This window comes from Capra hircus, chromosome 12 (genome assembly GCF_001704415.2).
Source record: "Capra hircus breed San Clemente chromosome 12, ASM170441v1, whole genome shotgun sequence".
Lineage (NCBI taxonomy): Eukaryota > Metazoa > Chordata > Mammalia > Artiodactyla > Bovidae > Capra > Capra hircus.
The window spans coordinates 13,616,244-13,641,157 of NC_030819.1; the positions used below are offsets into that span (position 1 = coordinate 13,616,244).

At 39.9% G+C, this 24,914-nt stretch overlaps 1 protein-coding gene across 1 annotated transcript in view; it reads left to right on the forward strand.

Moving 5' to 3' along the window:
- LOC102187779 (multidrug resistance-associated protein 4-like) overlaps positions 1-20,293 on the forward strand; it is a 210,362-nt gene extending 190,069 nt beyond the window's left edge. The window contains 4 exon segments of the mRNA XM_018056290.1: positions 5,609-5,781; positions 6,222-6,327; positions 11,973-12,107; positions 20,102-20,293. Coding sequence (XP_017911779.1) covers positions 5,609-5,781; positions 6,222-6,327; positions 11,973-12,107; positions 20,102-20,221 — 534 coding nt within the window. The 3' untranslated portion in view covers positions 20,222-20,293.

The window sequence follows — 24,914 nt, forward strand, 5'->3', positions numbered from 1 at the left end:
CTAATACTTTATACAAAAATAAACTCAAAGTGGATTGAAAACCTAAATGTAAGACCAGATACTATAAGACTCTTAGAGGAAAACACAGGGAAAACACTCTACATGAATAACTACTAAATGTTTGACTGATCTTTTTATTTCAGAGAAGTGTGGCATATTTTTAAAAATCTTTTTTTGTTTGTTGTTACACAAATCCGAGAGATTGATTGTTCATGTTGGTTTGAATTGGTATGTTTGTCATTTAGTGTCACCCTTTCATGGAAGCTATGAAATCTGTAATATACAGATGAGCCTTGACTGTAAGCAGGCAGATTTGGAGGTATGACCATTTCCAGTCAGTAATTCTGGTTTCTGAAGAATATCACCACTGAGTCTTTATACATCTACCCTGCTTTTCAGCAACATGTGGGTTTTGTTTTCTTAAATTGGGTTGCTTGCTTCACCTTCTCCTGCCTGAAAAGCAGTGCACCTCTGATTTCATTTAAGTCTGTGAGTCTTTTACAATCAAATTCTGCAAGAGAAGAGGTGTGTAGAGCATTTAACCATTAAATATAAAGAATGATAGGATGATCCACTACTCTTGAATTCATAGGACAAATGTAACGGTGAAATTGGGACACATCTTTAAAAAAATAACTGGAAGCACTGGTAAATTATTTTTTCTATTTGTTTCCCAGATTTAGACCTTTTTTTCACAGATTCTCAGATAGCATTACTCTAGAATTTTAGAATATATTTTTCCATGGACAGAGAAGCAATGTTAATCTAAATTACAGAAATACTGAAGTGGTAGATAACACTAAGATCTACTTCTATTTAAACTACATTTGGAACTTTCTATAAAAAGAAAGAAATGTGAGTTTATTTCACAAAGTGAAGTATGTGGTTTCCATCTGATGCTTCTGGAATTAACCCTGTTAACTTCAGTGATATCACTTAGAGAAATCATCCCATCATTGTGTTTCTCTAGGAATTGATTCCTTATGACTGTTTTAAATAAAAACTTATGAAATCGTTCATTGAAAAACATACAAATGTGATAAATAATTCATAGAGAATCTGGATAAAGGGATGATTTATCAGTCTAAGTTATTGTTGTTCAGTTGCTAAGTCACCTCTGACTCTATGTGACCCCATGGACTAAAGCACGCCAGGCTTCCCTGTCCCTCACCATCTCCTGGAGTTTGCCCAAGTTCATGTCCATTGAATAGATGATGTCATCCAGCCATCTCATCCTCCATCTCCCTCTTCTCCTTCTGCCTTCAATCTTTCACAGCATCAGGGTCTTTTCCAATGAGTTTACAGCAGGTGGCCAAAATATTGGAGCTTCAGCTTCAAAATCAGTCCTTCCAGAGAATATTCAGGGTTGATTTCCTTTAAGATTGACAAGTTTGATCCCTTGTTTTCCAAGGGACTCTCAATAGTGTTCTCCAGTACCACAGTTCAAAAGCATCAATTCTTCAGTGCTCTTTTATTGTCCAGCTCTCACATCTGTACATGACTGCTGGAAAGACCATAGGTTTGATTATATGGACCTTTGTCAGCAAAGTGATATCTTTGCTTTTTAACGCATTGTCTAGTTTTGTCATAGCTTTCCTGCCAAGAAGCAATCATCTTCTAACTTCAGGGCTACTGTCACCATCTGTACGGATTTTAGAGCCCAAGAAGAGGAAATCTGTCATACTTCTACCTTTCCCCTTCTATTTGCCATGAAATGATGGGACAAGATGCCATGATGTTAGTTTTCTTAATGTTGAGTTTTAAGCCAGCTTTTTCACTCTCCTCCTTCACCCTCATCAAGAGGTACCACTAAATCAATGAAGTCAGTTTTTAAATGAACCAAAACCCCTAATTATTAATTTGTAAATGATGCCTAACTCGATATGTGAACCCAAACTTACTGAGTTAACCTGAGAATGAGTAGGAGGAAACCACTGTTTTCCTCTATGAACTTCAATTAAAAGGAAAAGATGGAATAAAAAAATTTTAAGGTCCTCTAGTTCTGTTTCTTTCTTTTTCCATGGCAGAGGTGGACACGAAGAAGGAAGACAGTCCTATGGATGCTGCCTGTCTCATTTTTGTTATTTTCCTAAATGTGCCTAAAATACATTTTTCATGTACTGAACACTTCCAACTTACTGTAAACTGATAAAAGTTCATCAGAAATAGTGCTATTGGGGTGCTAAAAAGCAAAGGCAGCTCCAAAAATAAAATATGAGTATGCCTGAAGATGAAGCACTTTATCACTCAGAGGTTAAAAGGTCATAGTAGATAAAACTCTGGAAGTGAATCATTGATGTGTTGCTTCCATTAAAAAGCAAAAACAAAACACCTTAGATACTAGGATTTGGAATTAAGAGTATAGTATGGGGGCTTCCCCAGTTGCTGAGTGATGAAGAGTCTGCCTGCAATGGAGGAGAAATGGGATTGATCCCTGAGTTGGGAAGATTCCCTGGAGGAGGAAATGGTAACCCACTCCAATATTCTTGCATGGGAAATCCCATGGACAAAGGAACCTGGCAGGCTACAGTCCGTAAGGTCCATGACTTAGCAACTAAACAGTAACAGAAATGTCCTGTTGACACTGGGAAGAAATCGTACAGTTAAATGTCTGACATTGATAGTGTCTCTGTTAGGACACAAATGTGTCTTATCACACAGGAAACAAAGATACAGAAACCTGGGCATCAGCAGCCTGTGCATCAGGAACCACATGGTTCAGTCCTTGCGGTGGCGACAGGTCACATGTCCATTTCCTGGGGCCTTGTGTTAGGTGAACTTCCTTTACTGCTGGCCCTGCTCTGGTCAAAGCTCTTCCCCATCCGTTGATTGCATTTCAGTGTCTCCTTCTGAGCCACACCAGATTTTCTTCTTGAAAAGTAAGAAAGTTCCACAAAATGTGGGAACCACCTGACCTCTGTGTTCCCCTCCTGTGAGGGGAGTCAGTACCCACTACAGAGTGTACACAGCAATGATGGAGGCAGGGCGCCTTAAAGTCCAGTGTATTATTCTTCAGTTTTGCTGTATTCTATTATTCTCCCAAGTTCAAAAACAATCTGAAGTATTCTATACTGAAATGTATAGTTTTGAATAGTAGTTATTTGTTCTATTTTCCTTAAATTATAACTTTTTCAGAGCTTTCCTTTATTTAAAGTGTGATATGATATCTTGGAGCCACTTAATTGTTATAAAAATATATCCTTTTACAATTACACTTATAAGAAAACAGTGTTATATATAAATTAATTATCCATATGAATTTAGTTTCTAATTTATAGAAACAGATATGTCATGCAATTAGAGTCACTTATGCCATCATTCATGTTGTTGCTGTTTGTGACATCTGACTCTTCTGCAACCCCATGAACTGTAGCCCGCCATACTCCTCTGTCTATAGGATTTCTCAGTTAAGTATACTGGAGTGGGTTGTGATTTCCTTAGCCAGCGGATCTCACCCAGGATCGAACCCAAGTTTCCTGTTTGGCAGGCGGATTCTTTACCACTGAGCCACCAGGGAAGCCCACCTTCATCCAGCCAACAAATGTCTACTAAGAGCTTGTTAGGCAATGCTGCAGATTCTGGGGCTGTCACAGTCGTCAAGAGACAAAATGTCTGTCCTTCTGGAGCTGAAATTCTCCTGGAGAAGTTGAAAATCAAGCAAATCATATGTAACAAAATGTACATATGTAACAAAATCTCAGTGCTGATACATGCAAAGGAGAAAAGTGAAGCAGAACTTGAGAAGGGGTGAGCTGATAGCATTATTAATAATGGGCAATATATATTGGTCTGTTACAAATTCTGCATGTACTGACTCATTTGATATTCTTAACAATGTTAGGAGGCACACACCTTTATAATTATGGTATTATAGTCTTAGAGTTTAGGAAGCTAAGATAGAGTAGGTTCAGGAACTTGCCCAGTTGGTACAGCCAGGCAAGACTTAATCCCCAGGCTGCCTGGCTTCAAGTCTCCAATTTATTTTTGTTTGGCTTCAAAAAAAAAAAAAAAAAGTCAACAAAAGAACCTAAAATGCCGTACTTTGGTGCCATCTCCAAAATGACAGAATGATCAAGGTTCATTTCCAAGGGAAACCATTCAGTATCACAGTAATCCAGGTCTATGCACCACCCTAATCATAGAAAGTGAAGAGGAACTAAAGAACCTCTTGATCAAAGTGAAAGAGGGGTGTGAAATAGCTGGCTTAAAACTCAACATTCAAAAGACAGTTCTATACATCTGTGTCTCTTTTATATTTAAAAAAAACCTCAATATTCAGGAAGCTACGATCATGGGATCCTATCTCATCACTTCATTGCAATAGATGGGGAAATAGTGGAAACAATGACAGACATTACTTCCAAAATCATTGCAGATGGTGACTGCAGCCATGAAATTAAAAGATGCTTGCTCCTGGGAAGAGGAGCTATAACAAACCTAGACAGAATATTAAAAAGCTGAGACATGACTTTGCCTACAAAGTCCATGTAGTCAAACTTATGGTTTTCCCAGTAGTCATGTACCAATGTGAGAGTTGGACCACAAAGAAGGCTGAGCGCTGAAGAACTGATGCTTTAGAACTGTGGTTCTGTAGAAGATTGTTGAGAGTCCTTTGGACAGCAAGGAGATCAAACCAGTCAATCCTAAAGGACATCAACCCAAATTTTCTTTGGAAGGACTGATGATGAAGCTGAAGCTCCAATACTTTGGCCACCTGATGTGAAGAGATGACTCATTAGAAAAGACGCTGATGCTGGGAAGATGGAAGGCATGTGAAGAAGGGTATGAAAGAGGACAAGATGGTTGGATGCCATCCCCAACTTAATGGATGTGAGTTTGAGCAAACTCCAAGCAATAGTGAAGGACTAGGGACACTGGTATGCTGCTGTCCATGGGGCTGCAAAGTGTTGGGCATGACTCAGTGACTGAACAACAACAACCTATATCCATATGCTGGGAGAAATAAGATGTTGTGTTTTCTTTTTCGTGCATTTTCATTCACAAACAATGCATTTAAGACACTGAAGAAAATGCATTTTATTGGTCCACTATTTGTAGGATTAAACTTGCGAAAGAACCATCATCAGAATGGGCTCCAGGAATACTAATGTATAAGTGGCAGTTTGCTATTGCTTGAACTTACATATATTAAACTTTAGAAAATAGTAAAGGGCCAATAAGCTTATATCTTCAGAGAACCAGATTTTCTGTAAAATTTTTGAAAGCTTTTCTCTAGTGTACCAATTCCTATGTAAAATGTACTTTGGGAAACTTGACTCAACCATAAAGATCCTTTTAACTTTTCTGTTTCAATCATGTTGGGAGAAATAGCTTCACTTTATGAGAAACTTCCTTAACTAACCCCTGGGGGGCAGAGTTTCTGGTGGATGTCCTGTGGTGGGAAAGGGGGACACTGAGATCTTTTTGTACTGAGTTGACTACACCATCTTTCTCAGTGAACACTCATTGGAAGGGGCTCTCCCCATCACCTGGCTGTACATGAAGATACGTAAGAAGTCCTGAGGATGTCAAAGCTCTAATGTCTAAGAGGCTTGTCTACTTCGGTAGCAGTTTGCTTAGAAAAATGTCATTCTTTCTGTATCCACAGGTACAACTCAAACAATCCATTGAAGGTCTTCCTGCTAAAATGAATACTGAATTAGCAGAATCTGGATTGAACTTGAGTGCTGGTCAGAAACAACTGGTGTGCCTTGCCAGGGCTCTACTCAGGAAGAATCAGATATTGATTCTTGACAAAGCCACATCATATGTGGATCCAAGGTGTGGAGCTGAGCCCCAGGAAATCTTGAACTGACTTGTAAATGTGTTAAATGGAAAACATTTAGTGAATCTTCAAAATGTTTCTAAGTGCTCGCTTGGCCTCATGGATATCTGTTGATAATATTAATTCCAGAAAACAAAGGAAAAAACCAAGACATGTTATATGGTGTTAATGTTGTTATGAGGCACCCTAAGAAAGCTGAATTCCTAAATCCAGCTCCTGATAGTTTCAAGCAATTTTGAGGGAAGACTAACTTTCCATCATTTTATTAAAAATAGTAAATTTCTAAGTAGACTTTTTATACTTAGTTTTTTAGGAATAAGACTATATGTTAAAGTATTGATTTTAAAAAACATTGTAAAAATATCATAGGATGTTTTTAAGTCTTAAGTCTGCTTTTCCTGTCTTTACTGAATTAAATCAACTTCTTTGTTTCTAGAACTGATAAGTTCATACAAAAAAGAATTCGTGAGAGATTTGCCCAGTGCACTGTGCTGACCATTGCACACAGGTTGAGCAACATTATTGACTGTGAATGGATACTGGTAAGACCCTCTCCATTTTAGTTGTTTCCATTTATGTTCAATTTTCAATGTATCCTTCTGTGTAAAATTTGATAGGAACCTCTATTAATTTTTCTCTTAGTTTCTTTTCTCATTCCTGGAAGTTACTCAAGTACTTAACTATACTTTTAGAATGCATTATTAAATAATATATCCAATAATCTTATATTTTCATATTAAAAGTTTATTTGAATTGTCTTTTTTATAATGGCCAACCATTAAAATATTCCAAACCCAAGTTTTAGCTCCATATTTTAGTGGGGTAGAACACAGTCATTTTCACTGTGTCATAGTTGTTTCAGCATTTTTGGATTCCCTTATAAAAAAATTAGCCTCTAGTTTAGACAGGAGGTTTATGGCTAAAGTTGTAGATTTTCTCAGGAGTCCACGAGAAGAAAAGGCCTAGTGAGAAAAACAGTATTTTAACTGAAAGGATTTAATATAAGGAATTTATTACATAGGGAATAGAGGGCTAGAAAACTGAAACACTGGGGTAACGATTTTAGAAAGCAGCTACCATATCCTAGGACGGAGCTCCAGACCTGAGATCTCAGAAAAGAGGCCCTAAGGAATTGATGCTCAGCCCTCCAAGGAGAGGTCACTGCCCGGTTGCGGTCATATTTGTGATGGGGCAGGATGGGGCTGGTTCTCCAGGTGCTAATAGCCGGGAGCTGGAGTCAGGTCCCAGTGCTGAGGTGCCGCTAGTAGCAGAATCAGGTAGATCATTAGCGGTGTTTCCACCTTCAGTCTCCCTCTAGTGCCCCCTACTGGCAGAACCTAACAAAGGCCACCTGGCCAAAGGGTCTCTGAACTGTTGCAGTGACTTGCAGAGACCCACCTTCTGCTTCACAGATGAGAGTTTGGAAAGAAAGGCCAATCAGGGATGAGAGACTAAATAGACAACCAGCGAGTCTCTTAACAATAGCTTTGTTCTGCACACATGGCAAGCTCCAGGCTTTTGTCTCTGGATATCTGTCTAGTATATTCCTTCCAGGTTTGGTTGGCTCTTTCTTCCTTAGTAATTTAATATTTCCTTCCTTAGCTTGATTTCCTTCCTGCATCTATTCCTTTTCTCTCTCTTTTTCATTTTCTCTCTTTCTTTGTCCTTTTCCTCTGTTGCTTGCTCAGTTTCAATACATGTTAGGATGTGGCTTTATAAAACAAGAAAAGCATTCCTCAAAGATAAACTTTGGCAGCAAATAATCTCAAGGAATGCAAGATACTTTGAGGTATTTTGATGGTCCATACGAAACAGGCAATAATCACTAATGGGCGGTCAGTAGTACCCACAGTTCTTTATGTCTGATTATAATAGAACTGTCTCTTTTGACTTGGGCAGTTCCTGGAATATCGCCTCCCACCCTACCTCACATGCATTGTCAGATGGGACATCAGTGGGGACACTGAGTAGATACCAGGCTGTCAGCACTGAGGCAGTGCCTGTAGCCTCACTCCCTGAGCTGGACGTGCACAGGAGTGAGCTCTGGGGAGGCAGATGATGGGAGTGGGGAATCCCCAACCGAAGGGATGCTCTAGGCTCCAAACAGTGCACCTGGTTTCCTGGACTAGACCTCACAGTAGGAAGTGGGCTCTACATGCAGACTTTCATGAAGAATAGGGTTACATTCAAGATTGCCCAACACTGACTCTTAATTTCTAGAAATGTTTTGTGTCAGGCATCCTTAGTCGTTCATTTTGTGTTCTTGATGGTAATTGAAAAAGTAACCTTTTATTGCTAGATTTTACCTGTCTCTTTGTTCTTACCTCTCAACATTGCATTTTGGAGATTATCCCCTAAAGCACCATTCTTCCATTATAAATAAATGATGCTGACCTATTTCAAGCCCTTTGTTAGGCTTTAGACATAGCAGCAGAAAGATGGCTTGATCTCCAGCTCAGTTAAGGGTCTGTTCAATTAAATTCCTTGCTCCTAAATGTACCCTGAAGATTTATTTTTGGTTTTTGGTATTATAACATTAATGTCATTAATGGTAGCAGATTCTTTTTATTATCTAATTCTTAGAAATACTGTCACCTTGGAATGTGTGGTTGGTTAGGGAAACTGAGGAAGGACAGAATTTGGACATGTCACCTGGTCTCTAGTCTTTCCCATTCTATTGTTTTCCTCTATTTCTTGGCATTGATCACTGACGAAGGCTTTCTTATCTCTCCTTGCTTTTCTTTGGGACTCTGCATTCAGATAAGTATATCTTTACTTTTCTCCTTTAGCTTCTCATTTATCAGCCATTTAAATAACCTCAGATATGCAGACGACACCACCCTTGTGGCAGAAAGCAAAGAGGAACTGAAGAACTAACTTCTTCACGAATGTGAAAGAGGAGAGTGAAAAGCTGACTTAAAACTCAGCATTCAAAAAACTAAGATCATGGCATCCAGTCCCATCTCTTCGTGGCAAAAGATGGGAATACAATGGAAATAGTGACAGACTTTATTTTCTTGGACTCCAAAATCACTGCAGATAGTGACTGCAGCCATGAAATTAAAAGACACTTGCTCCTTGAAATAAAAACTATGACCAACCTAGACAGCATATTAAAAAGCAGAGACGTTACTTTGCTGACAAAGGTCTATCTTGTTAAAAGCTATGTTTTTTCCAGTAGTCATTTATGGATGTGAAAGTTGGACCATAAAGAAAGCTGAGTGTCAAAGAATGGATGCTTTTAAACTGTGGTGTTGGAGAAGACTTTTGAGAGTCCCTTGGACTGCAAGGAGATCAAACCAGTCCATCCTAAAGGAAATCGGTCCTGAATATTCATGGGAAGGACTGATGCTGAAGCTGAAACTCCAATACTGTGGCCACCTGATGCGAAGACCTGACTCATTTGAAAAGGCCCTGATGCTGGGAAAGATTGAAGGCAGGAGGAGAAGGGGATGACAGAGGATGAGATGATTGGGTGGCATCACTGACTTGATGGACATGAGTTTGAGCAAGCTCTGGGAGTTGGTAATGAACAGGGAGGCCTGGCATGCTACAGTCCATGGGGTTGAAAAGAGTCAGACATGACTGAGTGACTGAACTGAGCTGAACTGTCACCTGGTCAGTCCTAAAGTGTTATCACTCAGCACCTGATCTGCAGATGTGAACATCTGTTTCCTCTGAACAAAGCAGCTTTGTTGCTATTATCAAAATATGTTCATTTGTTTAATGCTTTACTTACCGATTTGTTGTTTAGTCACTCAGTCCTGTCCACCTCTTTGCGACCCCATGGACTGCAGCACACCAGGCTTCCATGTCCTTCACTATCTTCTAGAGCTTGCTCAAACTCACATCCACTGAGTCAGTGATGCCATCCAACCAGCTCATCCTCTATTGTCCCTTCTCCTCCTGCTTTCAATCTTTCCCAGAATCAGGGTCTTTTCTAGTGAGTCAGCTCTTCACATCCAGTGGCCAAAGTATTGGACTTCAGCTTCAGCATCAGTCCGTTCAATGAATATTCAAGGTTGATTTCCTTTAGGATTGACTTGTTTGGTCTTCTTTGCAGTCCAGGAACTCTCAAGAGTCTTCTCCAGCACCACAGTTCAAAAGTACCAATTCTTCAGTGCTCAGCCTTCTTTATGGTCCAACTCTCACATCTATACATGACTTCTGGAAAAATCATAGCTTTGACTAGACGGACCTTTGTCAGCAAAGCAATGTCTCTGCTTTTTAATACACTATCTAGGTTTGTCGTAGCTTTTCTTCCAAAGAGCAAGTGTCTTTTACTTACCAATATCTCCTGGTAAATTTCTATAATCTCAAATTTTTCTCTCTTGATCAATGTCTATGAACAAATCTTTAAAGAACTTTTATGAAGCAATGTCCAGCCAGTGCCTCCCCAACTTTCTAGTTTTGTCCCACTCTGCTCTCCCTCCTTCCTTTACAGCCAAAATCACACTGATGGTCTTTCAGTTCTGCAAATTCAGTATTCACTGTCTTTCAGTCTGCCCTCTCTAGACTTTTGGATTAGCCTAAGGTGCCTGTGATGGCAATGGTGAGATGGTGGGACTTGGGGTAGATAAGGAAGTGAAGCCAAATGGACTGCATGATGGATTGAACATGGAATCTGAGGGCAGAGAAAGAAGTTGGTGTTGGTTTCTGGGTACAGAGACTGAGCATCTGGGTGAGCAGGGAAGACAGAGGGAGAAGGGAGATGCTAGGGTTCTCTTTGGAGCCTGTCACCTTTGTGATGAATGACCTTGTTTCCAGGAAAGGATCTTACCCTTCACTGTGGAGCTTCCCTTCTCACTCCTGTGTTGGGAGACCTTCAGGGTAGGGCTCCCTGGTTGCGTTCATCAGTGATGTCACAGGCAGATCCCACCAGGAGATGTAAACTCGGCTACTTGTTTATATTTTGTTCTGAACTGGTTGTGGTTGCTGACTCCTCTGGTAGGAATGGCAGGATTAGACCTCAGGGGACCTCTGCATTCCCCAGTTACAGAGTTGGGGATTGTCCTCTGTGCTCCATTCACCCCAAGTATAAAGCTTGTATATTTTTCTAGAGCTTCTGATTACCAGTTGGCTTTCAATTCAGCAAAAACATCACCAGTAATGTTATTTCTCAAAACTTTAATTTTTGAGGCAATTTTATTTTTATTGCTTGCTTTAGAAATATAGACATACCTTGTTTTATTGTGTTTCCCAGATACTGTTTTATTTTTACAAATTGAGAGTTTGTCAAAAACCTACATTAAGCACGTCTATGGGTGCCATTTTTTCCAACAGCATTTACTCATTTGTGTCTCTGTGTCACCTTTTGATAATTCTCACAATATATCATACATTTTCACTATCATTGAAGTTGCTCTGGTGATCTGTAACATCAATGATCTTTGATATTACTACTATGACTTATTGAAGTCCCTTATAAGATTTTTTAGCAATACTTTATATATGTACATTGTTTTTCTCATTGTTTTTTCATTATTGTGCAATAATGCTATTGCACACATGCTGGGGTACAGTGTAATGTAAACATAGCTTCTATGCGCCCTGGGAAACCAGAAAATTCATGTGACTCACTTTACTGTGATGTTCATTATATTCTGGTATTCTGAAACTGAACCCACAATAGCTCTGAGGGATGACTGTACCTGTTTCCTTTCTGGAAAGCAAGTGATTGTCTGTTCTGAAAGCTTTAAGGACATACAGACAGGTCAATCTACTACAAAGTCTAATGTTCCAGAGGGCAGGTGGCCAGCCTGGAGGAGCGGCTGAGGCAGTGACAGATGTTTGATTTTCTTGAATCAAGACATTTCCCAATGCTGTGTATCTTATAAATAACCCTCAAAGCTCAGAGTCTGAGAGCTCAAAGCACTAACTAATGATAACAACCCCAAAGGCCCTGGGCAGAATATAAAACGCTACAGACTGTTCAGTTCCAGTAATCATAGTCATGATTAAAACTTTCGTTTTCTGAAAATGAAAGAACTTTCGTTTTCTTCCTTTGCTATAACCATACAATGCTGAAAGGCTGGACTGGGCCCTTGTCTCCCAGTGAAACAGGGGAATCGAACCATGTAAATACCACCAGTCCTACCGTCCAAATTCTCCCTGCCCTGCCCCTTTTTGAAGTATTGTCTGAATTATGTGTTACTGGGAGACATTTTGTGCTTTCTGCTGTTAACAGGTTTTGGATTCAGGGAAACGGAAAGAACATAATCAGCCAAATAATTTGCTGCAAGATAGAAACAGCCTATTTTATAAGATGGTGCAAGAACTGGGCAAGGAAGAGGCTGCTGTCCTTGCTAAAAAGGCAAAATAGGTGAGGCCGTTGCGGGAAGCTGTAATTAAAATTTGCCTCCAGGATTCACTCTTCACAGGATCTCCACCAAGGGTCTGGGAACAAGCACTCTGTGTTCTTTTCAGTAGAAGCCTCCAGAGAGGAAGCGTCATGACTGGGTATTTAACAACACAGGGCAGGTGGAAGGCAGGTCTGCTGAGAATCTGCAGCGGTGCTGGGGTGGGGTCAGGATGTGTGAACCCTTCTGTGTGCCTGCACTGGTGCCTGAAAACAGGGATTTTGGATTCGACTTCCCACATGTTCGGACTCTGGGTTCAGATTCTCATGGAACATAGAATATTTTCATTTTGCATACCCTTTACATTCATTCTGATTGGTGCTCATCACATTTGTGATACAAGTTCCATCAAATAATATCCAGGAAATTTGAGAGTTTAAGGGGGGAAAAAAAACCAACTTGGAATATTTCAATTCTCGGAAGATCTTCCAGAGAAAGGTGTAGGTCTCTTCTGTTTCCTAACCTGTAAAGAAAACTCTTACCTGAAATTATCACTTGCTCCCTAATTCTTTGTTGTTTAGAATTAGGTCCATTTGCCACCTCCCTCCCCGACCCCCTCCCCCACCCCCACCCCCAGCTTCCTCTACCTTCTAGACAATGAAATAGTCATCAGTACAAATCAAGAACTCACAATAGCTTCACACTGTAGTCTCAATGGTGCCTGAAGGTTTACACAGCACTTTCACAGAGATGAGATGTCTGAGACACTAAGCACTGTGTGTGGTGTGAGGACGGGGCTCAGTGAGTAACATTCAGTTCACGTGGTATCTTCCTAACAGAGGTGTAGTGGTAGCCAAGGTCTGGTTTAAGAGGCTTAGCCATTATCATGCTATCTGTAAGTCTTTCTGGAACCAGATGGGAGTAGGATTGGGGTTGATAGGAAGATAGAGGGAGGGAAGGAAGGTCTGGTGTTCTTACCCCTTAACATGTGTGGCTCAGGGTGGGATGTGGCTTCCCCATTGAAAATTTATCTTTGCATGTTAAATTATGGATGTATTTTCCATTCTTTATACTTTTCTGCCTTTCCCAGATTTTCACTTGTAAATAGAATAAGATTATTTGTGTTGTATTTAAAATGTCTTAAAGTAAACATGACCCAGTATCTTAAGTACTTGTATATGAAAGATTTATATAAAATGTGGCCTGAGTTCCTCACTGTCTCCTCTCAGTCCTCTCTAGAAATGAGGAAATGCAGAGCAGAACCTTCCACTGCTCATCAGGTAGGAGACTTCCTGGGTCCCAGAGCTGGCTGAAGAGTTGACAGAGCTAGAGTTCATGCTTAGGCTTATGGACAAGGAAGTCTCTGTTCTGAACTTTTCATGAGTACTCACATTGTGTGCAAATGTTGAGAAGCTGAACAAGGAACTCTGTATTTTTTTATGCCTGAAATTCACAGAGTGTCTCCCAGTCAGACCATCCCTCCTGACACCTCGAGATCCAGGAATCTCCCAAACCCTTTTGCTCTTTTGACCTTGGGCATTTCACATCAAAAAGAGGTGTTCCCACCTGTATGTCAAAGTCTTCATTTTAAAACTATATTATCATGACATTGAGTAATCAGAAAAGGAATACAGAATTTTAGATTGGTCCAGATAATAAGATAATAGGATTCAAGCCTCTCTTTGTACAGGTGAGGAAACTAAGGTACTTTAGAAGGAAGGTGGTCCTATGTATATAACTGGTGTTAAGCTAGTTTGCGGCAGACACAGAATGAGAAATTTGGTCTTTTAGTAAATATTTTAAATCAAGTGTAACATATAGTGAAGCAGACATAGGTCATAGAATTAGAAATCTTGTGATTCCAGGTCTAGTAACACTGCACATACTCTAACAATATTAATGGTAGGTTACATTTGTGTAGTTCTTTATAATTTATTTTATACAGTTCTCACGTGTATGATTTCATGTAATCTCATGAAGGTCCATTTTTATCCCATGTCATGGATGAGGAGAGTGGTTACAGGGGTCACCCAAGGTCACAGAGCTGGTCCAGGAAGCACAGAGTAGGCATTGCTGGGGAGGCTGGGTGCTGTCCTAGGTACTGTGTTCTGTGTTGAGCCTGAGAACACTGCTCCTGTCATGTGGTAGCTAAGGTAGGGCCAGTCACCAAAGTTCACAGGGTGACAGAACCTCACTCTTGGATTTCAGTCCTACCACTGGCTCAGGTCACCTGTACAGAAAGAAATATATTTCTTAATTCTCATCCCATCTTGACATTATTTCTGCATATTCTGCATCCTCTTAGGAGGATAAACTGTCAGATTATCAGCTTTTTGAATGTGCAAGCATCAGCTATCAATGTATTGTTCAGAGATATAACACCAGGAGGATTAGCCTAAGTCACAAGGTTTTCACTCTAATAGAACAAAATTCATTCATCTGAAAAGAAAACCCAACATCTGGGAGAAATGCTTCCACATCACATTTTCTTGAACTCCTAGCTCAGGTGAGCAGATCACTGTCTGATTGACCCTTTATGGATGATCCATGAAATAGTAGAGCAAATACCACTTAGATACATAAAGCTAAATGGGGCTGTAGTTTGCTAGGGCTGCCATACAAAGACCAAAGAGTAGGTGACTTAAACAGAAGAAACTTATATCCTCACAGCCCTGGAGGTTGGAAGTCTGAGGTCAAGGTGTCAGCAGGGTTGGTTTCCTCTGAGGTCTCTCTCCTTGTCTTGTAGACTCCATTTTCCCTCTGTGTCTCACATGCTCTTCCCTCCGTGTGAGCCTGTGTCCTGGTCTCTTCATATGAGAACTCCAGTCTGTTAGATTAGGACACACCTGTATGATTTCATTTTAACTTTCTTGCCTCTTTAAAGACACTGTCTCCAAATACAGTCACATTCTATGGTACTGGAGGGTTTAGGACTTCAACATGTAAAATTGGAGGAAGGAAGGCCAGGGGTCTCCAAATGGAGGGAGTAGGCTGCAAGTGCCAGACATTTTTTATCTCTCTCTTAAGCTGCAGGAGGAAACAAACTACTAGTGATATACTTTTCCCCCTTCTCTATACAAATTCATATCCACTGAAAAGAAAATGCAAAAAGGCAAAATGATTGTCTAAGGAGGCCTTACAAATACCTGAGAAAAGAAGAGAAGCTAAAGGCAAAGGAGAAAAGGAAAGATGTATCCATTTGAATGCAGAGATCCAAAGAACAGCAAGAAGAGCTAAGAAGCCTTCCTCAGTGATCAATGCAAAGAAATAGAGGAAAGCAGTAGACTGGGAAAGAATAGAGATCTCTTCAAGAAAATTAGAGCTATCAAGGGAACATTTCATGCAAAGATGGGTACAATAAAGGACAGAAATGGTATGGACCTAACAGAAGCAGAAGATATTAAGAAGAGGTGGCAAGAATACACAGAAGAACTATACAAAAAAGATCTTCATGATCCAGATAATCACGACTGTGTGATCACTAACCTAGAGCCAGACATTCTGGAATGCGAAGTCGAGTGGGCCTTAGGAGGCATCACTACAAAAAAACCTAGTGGAGGTGATGGAATTCCAGTTGAGCTATTTGAAATTCTAAAAGATAATGCTGTGAAAGTGCTGCACTCAATATGCCAGCAAATTTGGAAAACTCAACAGTGGCCACAGGACAGGAAAAGTCAGTTTTCATTTCAATCCCAGAGAAAGGCAATTGCAAAGAATGCTCAAACTACCACATAATTGCACCCATCTCACATGCTAGCAAAGTAATGCTTAAAATTCTCCAAGCCAGGTTTCAACAGTACGTGAACTGTGAACTTCCAAATGTTCAAACTACATTTACAGAAGGCAGAGGAACCAGAGATCAAATTGCCAACATCTGCTGGATCATCTAAAAAGTGAGAGAGTTCCAGAAAAACATCAATTTCTGCTGTATTGACTATGCCAAAACCTTTGACTGTGTGGATCACAACAAACTGTAGTAAATTCTTCAAGTGATGGGAATGCCAGACCACCTTATCTGCCTCCTGGGAAATCTGTATATAGGTCAGAAATCAACAGTTAAAACTTAACATGGAACAACAGACTGGTTTCAAATCTGGAAAGGAGTACATCAAGGCTGTATATTTTCACCTTGCTTATTCAACTTACATGCAGAGTACATCATGAGAAATGTTGGGCTGGATGAAGCACAACCTGGATTCAAGATTGCTGGGAGAAATTTCAATAACCTCAGATATGCAGATGATACTACCCTTATGGCAGAAAACAAAGAACTAAAGAGCTTCTTGATGAAAGTGAAACAAGAGTGAAAAAGTTGGCTTAAAATTCAACACTCAGAAAACGAAGATCATGGCATCTGGTCCCATCACCTCATGGCAAATAAATGGGGGAAACAATGGAAACAGTGGCAGACTTTATTTTCTTGGGCTCCAAAATCACTGCAGATGGTGACTGCAGCCATAAAATTGAAAGACACTTGCTCCTTTGAAGAAAAGTTATGACCAACATAGACAGCATGTTAAAAAGCAGAGACATTACTTTGTCAACAAAGATCTGTCTAGTCAAGGCTATGGTTTTAAATCCCGTAGTCATGTATGGATATGAGAGTTGGACTGTAAAGAAAGCTGAGCACTGAAGAATTGATGCTTTTGAACTGTGGTGTTGAAGAAGACTCTTGAGAGTCCCTTGGACAGCAAGGAGATCCAACCAGCCCATTCTAAAGGAAATCAGTCCTGAATATTCATTGGAAGGACTGACGTTGAAGCTGAAACTCCAATACTTTGGCCACCTGATGCAAAGAACTGACTCATTTGAAAAGGCCCTGGTGCTGGGAATGATTGAAGATGGGAGGAGAAGGGGATGACAGAGGATGAGATGGTTGGATGGCATCACCAACTCAATGGACATGAGTTTGTGTAAGCTCTGGGAGTTGGTGACAGGGAAGCCTGGTGTACTGCAGTCTGTGGGGTCGCAAAGAGTATGACAGGACTGAGGGACTGAACTTAACTGATGCAAATTTAAAAAGAGTTTTCTTTTAAAATTCTGTTTACCATGAAGATACCTGGTTCCACCTGAACTTAACTTTTCTCAAACTTTGAGCTAATCAATGCGTTTTTCTTATTGAAATCTTTGTCTTAAGCTGTGTTAATGAACTATGTATTTACCCTAGACTCTGTCTCCAAGTCAGTTCTCCCTAAGATTCAGAACAGACTTGACAATGAGTATGTTTTATTCATGCAAAAGTTCTCTTAAGCTAAGTCAGTGAGACTATATTTGCTTGGAAACCTGAGTTTCCTCAAGATTTATGTCAATCATTTTCAGTCCAGGGACAATTCACCTTGTGCCAATGTTATCTTAAAATGCATGTTGTGTGAGGGGCCTGATACCAGTCTCTGAGTTTTGAGACATTTCCTTTCTCTAATTAGCAGACTGCTAGTAGCTATATGGATCTTCCCTGTAGCTCAGATGGTAAAGAATCTGCCTGCAATGAAGGAGACCTGGGTTAGATCCCTGGGTCGGAAAGATCCTCTGGAGAAGGGAATGACCATCCACTCCAGTATTCTTGCCTGGAGAATCCCATGGACAGAGGAACCTGGTGGGCCACAGTCCATGTGGTCTCAAAGAGTCGGACACAACTGAGCGACTAACACTGCTACTACTAGTAGCTATATAACATCTGCCTAAAAACTAGCAGGGGACACTCTTTCTGTCCCCTTCTGATGTCTGTGTCAGAAGCTTTCTTTATCTCTTTTATACTTTAATAAAACTTTATTACACAAAAGTTCTGAGCGATCAAGCCTCGTCACTGGCCCCAAATTGAATTCTTCTGTGGAGGCCAAGAATCATGGCATCTTTCATTGTTCAGCCTTTCAGAGGGGACACAGTTCAGCTCCAGGAATAAATGCCTGCCATCCATTCTGTTCTGTGATTAAGCAGACCTGGTTGAGGTTTTTTGAAGTTTCTTTGTTCCCAGGGTGTAACAGAGGTGTCATTTTGTCTATTCGTGAAATCACCTAATACAGCCCAGCAGTTATGAAATTCTCATATCCTAGCTCTAGGAGCCTGGTCCAGTTGGATAGATGGAGGAGGCACTTAGCATCCATGTGGCCTTGTGTCCCCCAGGGCCTCTGAGACTCTGTTCCTCACCTGTGTGTAAAGCAGGATGACAGCCCTGCTGTCTTCTTCACACTTATCAAAGGGATCAAATGAGAGAGCAGATGCTTAAGTGCTTTGAGAATATAGAGAGTTTTACAGTATAAAAGTGGGATCATTTTGTAAAAGGCTGTGGATAGAAACCTTGCCTCCCAATAATAAAACAAATATACCCATAGTTCTTCTAGGTCACTTTTGAGACTCTAAATCAGGGGCCCCCAACTGATGAATATCCTTTGCAGTATTCAGTTCAGGTATTTCAGACCATGAAGCAAAGTCCTTTTCAGTTAAAAGTTGCTAAAAATAATATTGTCTTTATAAAAAATTGTATGGAGAAGAGTTGTAGAGAAAGGAACCAGATGATTTTGGAAAGAATGTTAAGCAGTAGAAAATTAATTTTCTTTTGTTCCTTTAACTCTTTTTAGTCTCACCAAAACAGTACATACATATATAATCACAAAATATGTCTAGCTTAAGAAAATGGAGGAGGGTGATGATATGTAATCAACCCCCCCTCCACTCCCACCAGAGGCTTTATTCTTAAGTGCTTCCATTACAATGAAAATAGTCTCAGATTTCAGCCATTGGGCCCAAGCATTCTTGGAGGGTTTATTTTTCTCCTTAAGTGACATTTAAATATATAGCATTTTGTACGCAGAGCTGTTTTGGGGGTAGCAGGATATGTTAGCAACAAGAGAGTAAGAAAGTGCACTTACTGCGAAGGTAGGTGTCCTAGTGCTTTTCTGTTTTGTGTGTGAAGTTCATTCTCTCTCATGATAATTCTGTTTACAGCACCCACAAATGCACTTGCAGTCAGGTTCTATAAAAGAGATCTGTAATCATGTGTCTAAGCAACCCAGTTTGTGACATGAGTTAGCCTCTGATAGACTATAAATTTTCTGTTTTAAAGACAAAGGAAACTTTTCACATTCTTCTTTGAGGAAAAAAAGTTATACTTGAAGTTGTTTTTTGCCCAAACATGTTCAGAGATAAGGCTTCACAAGCCCTGACATTATTTTATTTTGTTATGTGCATCTGTAAGGAACTGAGATACAATACAGCTACTAAAAACTGATGATTGTGGAACTTGACAGCACTTCCTTTCTTCTGTGTTCTTATTATACACTGAAAAAATACTGATATACCTGATATACTGAAAAATACTGATATAGTTGTATCTCTTCCAGTTCAGCTAGAATTTGGTAGAATTCAAGAGCTCAAACATCTGGCAGAGATCTGTCCTGTTATTGGGTATCATCTTACATTTTAGAGAAGTCTCTTGGTTGAGTGATTGTTAAAGCATTTGATTTTCTTTTCATTCTTGGGACCCACTATCCACAGATCACATTTCTGTAGGACCTATAACTGCTTTGCCACACAAATTAAACACCAGGATATTTCATACATATATGCCAGTGTTTCAATGCTTGCCAATCAGAGTTTATAACATATAAAGGTAATAACCCGATATTAACATCCAAATCTGTTGTGCTCCTTTTACGTGTGAAAATGACAAACCCTGTTCTGATGCTAGTTTTCCTATCCTCTTTGTTACCCTGTTTTTAAATTATTTCAGGGAATAAAATGATTTTGTGTATCAATTTACTATAGTGATAAAGCATATCTGTGAATCAGAATGATCAGATATCTAGGAGATCTACAGGTTATTTGGCATTACATCCAGCCCCACTGGGGGCTTTAATGGGGCTACTTCCTCCATAGAATAAATACAGCCCTGGTTTTCCAAAACTATGTCTCCAATAGTATATGATTGCTTCACATGAAGAAGGAAACCTACAAATGTGTTGCCTTAGGAGGAGGACTTTAAAACTTTTAAACATGTCATTTTTTTCTTTTTCTCCCTCAGGTGTACTTCAAAAGGAGACAGCCAGATGTTACCCACAGTGATCTTGTGGTTATGAATGTTTCCAGTGGACAGCCCTCAGCCTTCACAATTTTCGTGTCAACACTTGTGATTCTACCATGAGTTCATGTCTATTCCAAAGGCTTTTTTCCAATAGGTTTTGCACTGCATAAACTATATTCTACTTTTTTTTAGTACCAGTAACAAATATTTACACATTACAAATGTGAGTTCTCCAACCTCAATGATTTCAAGCTCTTGAAAAAGGATTTATTATGTTTATTTAAATGTTATATTACTTGCTTTCTTATCCAAATCAGAGGTTCAGGCCACCAACAATTGTGTCTTGAGAGACTCCAGAGCCAAACTCATCTTCTAAGATTTGAGACAAAATTGTCACAGATGTATTTTTACTGTCCCCAGAATTACCTATTACTTTCCAATTATATCAGGGATTCTGTTTACTTGAAGAATGTGTAAAGTTACTGTTTTGTGTCCACTTCCTTTAACATGACTAGGATCCATTTTTCCACCAAAACACCTCTGGTTAAAATGCTACAGAGAAAACTGATAGGAAAAATATATAATATACTATAGTTTAAGTAACCAAAAAAAGAAAAAAAAGGATATAAATACAGAAGGACAATATGTTCTGAAAGAGAAGGAAGAGAAAATATGCTTTCTCAAAATAGGAGCCCTTCTAGGGGGTTTGCTAATGAAGGACAGATGTGTGCTAGACTGTCTTCTAGAGAGAGGATTTTATTTTATTTTATTTTTTTACATTACAAATTGTGGTAAAGTATATGTACCATAAAATTTACCGTATAACCGTTTCTAGTCACACAATCCAGTGGCATTAGTTGCATTCACAGTGTTGTGCAGCCGCACTCTCTGGGGAACTTTTGGTAATTATATGCTTCCTCTTCAGTGTGTTATTTCTGCAGAGTCATTTTGATAAGTTTCATTTTTCTGGAAGGAATCTGTTTCCTGTGAGTTTTCAGCTTGATTGGCATAAATTTATTCACAATATCTTATATGTTTAATATCTGCAGCATCTCTAACTGTGTTCTTTTGGCTTTTTAATTTTCTTTTAGTCTTCTTTTTTATGAATAATCTTGCATAACTTCTTCCTGTTTTCAAAGAATCACCTTTCTGCTTGATTGATGCTCTCTTTTTCCCTTAGTTCATCATATGATTCTTTCCTTCAACTTTTCCTTAACTTTGAGGTTTTTCCTCTAAATTCTTAAATTGAAAAGAGATTATCAATGTCCTTATTTTTCTAATATAAATACAGAAAGCTGAATTTTTTCCCTAAGATCCACTTGAGCTGCAACCTGCAAGTTTTGGTACTCACCACCATCAGTAGCCATAGTATTATGTATTTTCTAATTCCTAGTTTAATTCATTAATATATCTTTTACCCATGAGTTATTCATAAGTGTAATGTTCTCTAAATTTCAAATGCCAATGGAGTTTTTAAAATTAGATTCAGCCATGTGGAACTGCTAACATTCAGTTTTTTAATAAGCTATAAAGTGGCAGGTTCATATGGTTCAACATATAGTTTTCTTTTGTTTTTAATATATAGCTTAATTTCATTTCGTCAGACAACATTAGATTGTGAAGTTTAAACCAAAGGTAACCACCTGCACACTAAAGGTCCTTGTTTCTACCATTTTGTATTTTATTGGAAGAGTTTTTAAATGTTATAAGTACATGTGTAACCAGTAATTTTCAATAATAATCCTCCCCAAATACTGGAATGTTTTCTGATACGTGTTGCAGGCTGGCTCTCTGGGATGCAGACTCAGATGGAGTTTAGTGCTTGGATGTGCATCGGGGTTGCCCTTAGGGTCCACACTGTGGAATCAGGAGGGAAGAAACAGGGTAAGGCAGTGGGAAGGATCAAGCTGGATCACTGGCCAGACAACCTGAGCTGACTCCATGGGAGTTTGGAGTGATGATGGCCTTTCAGGGTTGTCCTGATACATCCAATGACCAGGCCTGTATACCTCCACCTGTATGGGTCATTGCACGCAGGCTGCCCTCAGAGGGGCTGGTAGTTTAAGGTTGCCCACTGGCAGCACTTACAGCTGGTGGACAACAAGTACTTGAAGGGAGGTCAGGACAGCACGTCTCCATGTCCCTGCTCAGCAGGTATCATAGCTCCAGAGGTCAGTGATGAGGGTGTACTCTGGGGGAAACTCTTGATGACTGATGTTTAAGTCAAAATGATGACTCAGTGATTCACCTGAATACCCTCTGGTCTAAAAAATAGAGGAGAAGGTCCATGTAGGGGAGATATCATCATTGTCCAGGGTCAGCCCAGTCGTCGCCTCTTCTAGGAAGTCACGTTAAGATCAGTCATCATCCTAGGTAACTCGGATTTGTGTGTTACCCTGAGCACCTCTCATGTTAAACTGAACCATACTTGGTTAGTGTCCTGTTCTCACCATCTTGAGATACTTTATTTTTAAACAAGGGGCCTGTTCTTTCTGTTGTGCATGTAGCCTGCCTTGACTGTGAGTGTTAACACGTGGTCTATTTTTTCACTAGACTAAGTGAGAAAAAGACTTGAAACTACACCCTATTCACTGTTTGATTATGGCTTCCAGCAGAGTGTCTGTGTACAGAGGGTGCTCAGTAAATGTTTGTTGAATGAATAAGTGATGACCGAGAGCAAGCCTTCCTTCTCAATGTTATAATTTCGAGATTTTAAGAGGTAGCCTAAGATAACAGAAAGCCCTGGTTTTGGAGTCAGTCACACTGATCTGTCGGTTCTTTCTCTACTACTCACTAGCAGTGTGGGTGTGGGAAAGCAGTAATCACCCAAGGTGCCAGGACATTAGAATGGCACCATCCTTTACAAAATAGGCTCTGGACACTTACAGTCATGTAGTCTTAGTTACATGCTTGGGTAAGCATCTCAACCTCTGAATCTCAGCTTCTTTGTCTGAAAAATCAATATAGTTTCTGCTCTTGAACCATTGCTTTGGTTGGGATGATGGATGAACTAAGAGCATCCAAAGACACAGGGTGGAATCACTGACCTTGGAGATTCTTATCACCAGGAGAGGAGAACAAGATGGGTGTGGATGAAGGAGGTTTGTAGGCTGTAGAAAGTGTACTTGAGGAGGTCCTCATCTGATGGCCTAAACCAAAATGTTCCTCCTCCACATGTAGTTAAAATAACACAAGCACATGGGGAGGGGCACAAGCTCTGGAGTCGGGACAAATACTGGCTCCTCTGGACACTGGCTGGGTTTGGATTCAAGTTCTGCTAGCTGGTAAGTGTGGGCTCTTAAGGTTGGGAAGCCCACTGTGGTTCAGTGGCTTTGAAAGTTGAGGTGGATATAGTATGATTCACAGAGGGCTACTGCAAAGATTAACTATGAGAGTGATACTCCCAGTGTGGTCTGTGCACTAGTGTCAGTCCCTGACCTGTTTGTAACCCGGTTAGAAGTAAGTACAGGAAATTCAAGAAAGCTAGAAATGCACAACCCTCTGTATTGCCATGACATCCACCCTCAGGATGGGTGGGATCATGAACACCCTGGGGACCAGTGTGAGGGTTGCACTATGGGGGAGAAGGGCACGTGTCTGGGCTGCACACTAGCCATGCACAATGGATCATTGATTAGGTAGCAATGGGCTAAAAATATAAAATTAGATAAAACTGGTATTTAATCCCAGACAGGTAAGAAACAATGCGGGATATGTTCAATGCTCTTGAACAATGCTGTATATGTGATTAGCTGTCAGTCAGTACTATCCTCTCTAGCACTATCCTCTTTATTAATTGTTACCATCATATTTAACTTGAAATTAGAGCACACAGGCTTCCAAAAGGCCCTACTATACATATCAATATTCTCATTTCAGTTCGGTCACTCAGTCGTGTCCAATTCTTTCTGACCCCATGATCTGCAGCATGCCAAGCTTCCCAGTCCATCACCAACTCCTGGAGTTTAACTCAAACCCATGTCCATTGAGTCGGTGATGCCATCTCATCCTCTGTCGTCCCCTTATCCTCCTGCCCTCAATCTTTCCCATATCAGGGTCTTTTCAAATGAGTCATCTATTCGCATCCAGTGGCCAAAGTATTGGAGTTTCAGCTTCAACATCATTCTTTCCAGTGAACACCCAGGACTGATCTCCTTTATTTTATTTTATTTATTTATTTTTGATGTACCATTGGATGTGACTTTATTTTTTCAAGTAAGTTTCGAATGGATTGCTTGGATCTCCTTGCAGTCCAAGGGACTCTCAAGAGTCTTCTCCAACACCACAGTTCAAAGGCATCAATTCTTCAGTGCTCAGCTTTCTTTATAGTCCAACTCTCACATCCATACATGACCACTGGAAAAACCATAGCCTTGACTAGACAGACCTTTGTTAATAAAGTAATGTCTCTGCTTTTTAATATGCTGTCTAGGTTGGTCATAACTTTCCTTCCAAGGAGTAAGTGTCTTTTAATTTCATGGCTGCAATCACCATCTACAGTGATTTTGGAGCCCCCCAAAATAAAGTCTGACACTGTTTCTGCTGTTTCCCCATCTATTTCCCATGAAGTGATGGGACCAGATGCCATGATCACAGTTTTCTGAATGTTGAGCTTTAAGCCAACTTTTTCACTCTCCTCTTTCACTTTCATCAAGAGCCTCTTTTGTTCTTTACTTTTTGTCACAAGGGTGGTGTCATCTGCATATCTGAGGTTATTGATATTTCTCCCAGAAATCTTGACTCCAGCTTGTGCTTCATCCAGCCCAGCATTTCTCATGATGTACTCTGCATAAAAGTTAAATAAGCAAGGTGA